General features: G+C 46.3%; 1 protein-coding gene across 1 annotated transcript; it reads right to left on the bottom strand.

Annotated features, from left to right (window-relative positions):
• Positions 1–1726: 1726 nt before the first annotated feature.
• On the bottom strand, positions 1727–3661 carry LOC148012225 (sesquiterpene synthase Agr1-like). Its single transcript, XM_087669366.1, has one exon. The coding sequence runs from the start codon at positions 3659–3661 to the stop codon at positions 2885–2887; it is 777 nt and encodes a 258-aa protein (XP_087525492.1). The 3' UTR covers positions 1727–2884.
• Positions 3662–5913: the final 2252 nt, after the last annotated feature.

The following is a 5913-nucleotide window of genomic DNA, read 5'->3' as shown; positions in this document are numbered from 1 at the left end:
ACCGATCTGAAAGGGTAGAGCAGCCTCAAGTATGGTCACGATCATATCCAAGCACCAGCTCAATCTCATGGGATTCAAGTGGGGTAGCTTGGCCTGGGCTGACCCAAACCAAGTTCCATATTTTGCATGATAGGACAATCTCATGTTGAAGATAAGAAGGTATCTTGCTTTCTTTGTGGGAAGAAAATATTTTTCTGATCAATCCACATATAGTGCTAGGGGCACCCCGTGTGTTTATGCAATTCAGCTTCTCTCTCGGATTCCATGGGGGCCAATACTTCTTTGTTTTCGGAAGCACCTCAAAGATTGTCATGGGAGCAGGGGGAAGGATCAACCTTCTTCCATCTACTGGAAGGTTATAAACATAACCACCTCAGCCTAAAGCATGCTAAAAAATATCTAGAGTCTGTGAACTCTAGATCTATGCCATTAAAATGCCATTTGATGGTCTCCCACTCTGAATTGGGAACGTTCTCAACATTTTCAAAATAGAAAAAGGGAGGGCCTTCCATCAAACTATTCAATGGTTTTGGCTTGCCTTTAAAAAAGCCAGAAATTCCAAACCCCATGCCCTTTTTGAACTTGAAGGGTGGGATAGAACCTAGATGTGGACATGATGTTTTTCCATTCATAGATTGAGTCTCGAGCCATAAAACACTTGAGTCTTCACTGGCACTTTTATCTAAGTCTAGAGTAGGAGTAATGCTGATCTTTGTTTTTAAGGCCCAAATAAGTGTACCATAGCTTAAGGGCTCTTTCATCTACCCAGTATATTTTGCTACAGACACCTCGTGAGGGTCCAGCATGTCTATTTGAACACCTCGTGAGGGTCCAGCATGTCTAGTTTGATCTTTTATCTTTTACGACTAGTGCACATTATTCAATGCACTTTGGTGTGAGGGTAAACATCTTCGAACTCAATGTATAGATGAAAAGAGAAATACCCAAGATTGTGGTGTCCTTGCTCACTTTGAGGATGCCAATGGTACTTCGAGTAATTATTAACTCTATTTTTTTAATTCAATGATTCAATGTGTATTCTTAATTCTATGGTTTTTATCATGCGCACATGTGCATGCTCAAGAATCAATTTCAGGTAGTTAAATAATTATTAAATTTGGTTTTTTAATTATGTGAATTGCAATTTTAGGTGGTTAAATAATTGTGCATCTGCTAGTGCGTCTATATTAGCGTCTATTTGCGCGGATATATAGACGCACAATTCGCATCTATTTACATGCACGTTTACACACACTTATAGACGCTATGATAGACACGCCCGACTTTGCACGTCTAACATGCGTGTCTATGCCTCGTTTCTGTTGTAGTGTTCTCATCGAAGGTTATCCATGATCTAAAGCCTTTGAATACTTGATCTACTTCTTTCTCAATTGGTTCAACCTAGTACGAGGCTTCTCAAAGCAAGAAGTAAGAGCATGGAAGTAATGGTCTCATTTTGCCCTCCATCTAGTTGTACTAGCAAGAATAATAGTGGCATATGTCTCAACTCTGAGCTTATTTTCAATCCAGCAATGGGGCAAGCACTTTTAAGGTTTGTGTAGATGTATCACATTTTGTACAGAACTCATTCAAAATATGGCACTTCTCTCCTTGACTAGGAAACATAAGGGGTAGTTAATTGCTCTCATGATCTCATTGTTGCATTAAAAAGATAATCTCATTTCTTGAGAATTACTACATTTCAAGTCAACTATCATGTCCATATAGTGGTTGGTGGGTTCACACTGCTATCCTTGTACAACATCACTTTTGTATATCCCTTCATAGGTGATTGGTGTGATGCATGCAACAAAGAGCTTGGATGGTTTCTATATTACATTTAAAATAACCATATTCCATCCAAAAAGGAATATGTTGATACAAGTGGCCGATAATTACATTGTCATTGAGAATAGTGGGACAACGACCTAGCTTTGTTGTCCTAGAAGCTCATAGCTCCTTCCTTGAACATATCCATGGTGGCATTAGTAACTAAAGTAGTTATCCATGGTGACATTAGTAACTAAAGTTATTGGTAATCCTTACTAGTTGCCTAAAGATAAGCAAGAAAATTGGCATCCCGGTGGATGGATACATGTGAGCATCTTATAAAGTTCATCTTGTGTAGCTCAAAGGGCCTACCATGGACAATGAAGGAAACACGTATAGGGAGTTGAGAGGGTGAGGAGGCAAGTCTGCTGATCCAACCAGGGATCCGAGTTTCTTTTTTTTGTGTTGATGTTTCATACTTAAATAGTTATCCATTGTGGAAGATAGCAAGTCACGTGTAAAAATACCACTTACGACATTGTCGTAGAGGCCTTTCGTACAATGTAGCTAACCATGGTTCAAAAGCTACATTGATAAACCATGCTTGCAGGTGATATGGCACTCACTAATTAGCCCATCGAGTACTGGTGCACAAGAAGAAATGCGACATGCTGATAATACGCTTGTGTTGAAGAGTGCACACCAATGAGACAAAGAGAGCGCCAGCCTAGCGCACCGTAATGAGACATGCTGATAATACGCTTGCGTTGAACTGTGCACACCAATGAGACATAGCAAAAAGAATGCTAGCCCAGCGCACGGTAATACTTGGAAAGGGATTAGCAGAGTAGACAAGTACGAATAGAACGCCAAGAAGCTGGTCTTGCTGGTGTTTAAGGGAGGCGATGTTTACAGGACTCCACTACTCATTGATTTTTTGTAGTGCAGAATCAATGAACGAAGGGATGAGGAGGCGGTAGAGGAGGAGGAAATGCACACACTTTGGAAGACTGAATGTGGTGATCATAATGGAGCATGTACTGTACCTGATCTTTTTAAGGAGGCCGGAGGTAGCGCCATCTAATAAGAAATTCGGATAGTGACTAGCGGACACTTAGGCTGCCTGAGCGGCTGGTAACTGGAGGTGGGCGAGATGGGGAGTAGCCGTTGCAGCTACAATGGCCTCGCAGGTGGAGAGCTCCAGCTTGTGCGCGAGGGCGTCGGGCAAACGTGCGAGCAGGTTCTTGGAGGCGTAGCTGGCGGTGTAAAGGCCGTGGCGCATGCCGGCGAAGTGGAAGGAGAGGTTGCCGCCCAACCAGTAGGTGAGGCTCTGGATGTAGGCGTCCAACTCCTCGCTTATATGCAAGGAGGAATCCGTGCCACTGCGGATGTCCCGGACGAGGCGTACGCACTCCTCATCCATCTCCTTGACGAGCTGAGCGACGTCGAGCATGATTTGGTGGAGGTGGGGAGGAGTTACGACGACATGAGCAGCAGCAGCAGCACTACTGCCACTAGCTGCAGCAGTGGCGGCGTCGACTGACTGCTTGAGGCGGTTGTAGTACAGGATGGAGACGAGGTTGAAGAAGTCGCCGTCCTTGTATTCCTTCTCGAAGGAGAGGAGGTCATTGAGCCAGCAGATGTGGTACAGCGTGGCGTCCCTGAGGCGGAGAAGGAGCGGGTGGGCCAGCGTCCGCTCGTCCAGCTCGATGTCCAGTGCGTACTCGATCAAGACGTCGCAGGCTCTCCAGCAGCTGGAGTCCCTGCGCAGCCGCTTGTACTCCTCCACGTCGGCCAGCCGCCCGCTCTGCCGGTAGCCCACCTGGAGAGCGGTGGCCCGCAGGAAGTCGCGGAACGTGCCCACAAAACGCCGCTGCTGGCCCACGGGCATGCCGCTCCTCAGATCCGACCACACCTCACGCGCCGACTCCTCGATGAGACGGATGCAAGGCGGGCCCGTGCGGAGAGCTGTGAACTGGAACTACCAGCTGCCACTGCTGCGGCGGACTCCTCATCGTCACGATCCTCCAGCACAGCCATGATCCGCGCCCCCAGGAGCGCAGCGGCCGAGGAGTCAGCGGCCATCTCCTGGGGCTCGTCCAGCAGGTTGTCCACCATGTGCAGCCACGCCATGAACTTGATGATGGCCGGCATGCGCGAGCTCAGACCGTTAGCGTACGACAGAGTCACCAGTATGTCGAAGCGCGACTTGAGGGCCACGCTCTCCGCGAAGCCGCCACCTTGCCCGGCGCCGTCCAGCAGCAGCATCTCCCCGAAACGAGACAGGAGCCACTCCTGCGACAGCTGCTTTAGCTGCAGATAGTCCGGGTGGATTGTCTGCGAAGGAAAGGAGCACTGCACCTCAGGCAGCTCCACACTCGTTATGGACTTGGAGAGGGGCAGTTCCGTCAGCCCCGTCCTCTGCAGCACCGCATGTGCGGGCAGCAGGAGCTCGGCTATGGGAGAGAGCACGAACGACGACGTGACCGGAGCCATAGGATTAATTATACCAATGGACGACGTTATTACACGGTAGGGATCGAGATGATCAGGTTCGGTTGTAGTTGTAATTACAAGGCGGTGAAGATTGAGGAGGGTAAGGCCGAGTCGAGAGCGTCGATTGAACTGCTAAGTCTGCGGCTATCAGCACTGGCTTTATACGATATGGTACCTAGATGCAGCCGCATGGGAGAAGAAGAGGTCAAACATTGCGATGGGCGTTGCCGTGTCCTGCGGCTGCAGGGGGAATTGCGGCACATGCTCACCACACGCGGACGGCGATGTGCATTGCGCCGGCGACTAACATAATAGACCTCTAGGTCTACTAATAGGAGACTTGATTCCTTGAAGTGTGCGGCCATGAAAACACACTCCGGGTCTACTAACAGGAGACTTGAAGTGTGCGGTCTTGAAAACACACTCTCACTGCCTGCTCTTTCAAAGATGCTTTTCGACTACTAATAATATCAACAGAAAACATGTGACGGTGTGCTTCATGTTAGGTAAAGGCCTTGAGATTCGAGGGATGCGGGTTTGAACTTTGAAATTGCGCTTGCTTGTATTCGCTTATATTGCAATTTGTTACACGATTTTCTTGTAGGACAGGGCGCATCTTTTTTGAATCTTATTGAACCCTGGATTCACAAGGCTCTGTCTACAGATAGTAGATCAATAATATGAGTAAGAGAGGAGGAGGACCCGTCTCCCCCTTTGTGAAACTTCGAAGAGGAAATGAAGAATGAAGGTCAGACACCCTAAAAAACTAGTTGCGATTGCTAGCACCAACATGGGTATTTTCCTTGGTTCTTTCTCATCTCGTTCTCTCCATACTCCTCATTCAAGTTACACATTTCTTGTATTGAACTCAGAGGGGTAGTTGTATCAATGTAGAGGAAACTAGCATGGGTTTATACAAGGTAGGCATCATGGAATTATATAGTGAAGATGTTGGCTTTCACCTCATTTGCACCATAATAAGCTTAGAGTAACCTCCATTTTGGGAGAAATGTATGAGGGTAGCCTTGTCCCCCCTAATTTGTGTTTTTGAAAGTATCATAGGAAATAGCATGATCCGTATTGCTCGTTGGCAATATCCTTCCTTTAGGTGCTAGTTGGCCTCTTTCTAGGATCTTGATGATTCACTTTTCCTCCCTGATGTTATGGGCCTTACTATCATGGATAAAGTTTATCTTGGTGACAATCTCTCTATGGCATTCATAACCTGTCTTACTATCAAAGTTGGTTTTACACTTGCATTCTACTTCCTCTTCGTACTTGATTGATGAAGATGAATGGATAGCTGCACCACAACCCTTTTTCTTCAATGGATGTAGTGCATATACCACAAATGTCAAATGCCACAATGTGGTTGAGAACCCACAATCCTACTTGGAGAAAAACCATATGATTGAAAATTGTAGGCACTTTATCTATGGTTTGGTGAGGGGTTGTATACAACATCATTGGAAGTAAGAAGGTAACAACTAATCTAGGGCAGAACTTCTCTCAAACTTCTTGTGTGGAAGAAAAGTCATAATCTAAATTGGGGGTTTTGGCAATGAGCTCCTTTTCTTCCTTCATGGCTATGTAGACAATAGTTTTGTGAGAGAGAGGTTGCTTAAGTTCTCTATCATACTCTACAAT

The sequence above is a fragment of the Lygodium microphyllum genome, chromosome 27, assembly GCF_053477565.2.
Source record: "Lygodium microphyllum isolate KBCC chromosome 27, Lygodium_microphyllum_v1.1.10, whole genome shotgun sequence".
NCBI lineage: Eukaryota > Viridiplantae > Streptophyta > Polypodiopsida > Schizaeales > Lygodiaceae > Lygodium > Lygodium microphyllum.
Note: the sequence above shows the minus strand (reverse complement) of the source record. Positions and strands in the feature narration are given on the sequence as shown.

What these genes read in the sequence shown, in the direction of transcription:
- LOC148012225 (XM_087669366.1), bottom strand. Translation starts at nt 3,661, where the DNA reads ATGCCCGTGGGCCAGCAGCGGCGTTTTGTGGGCACGTTCCGCGACTTC.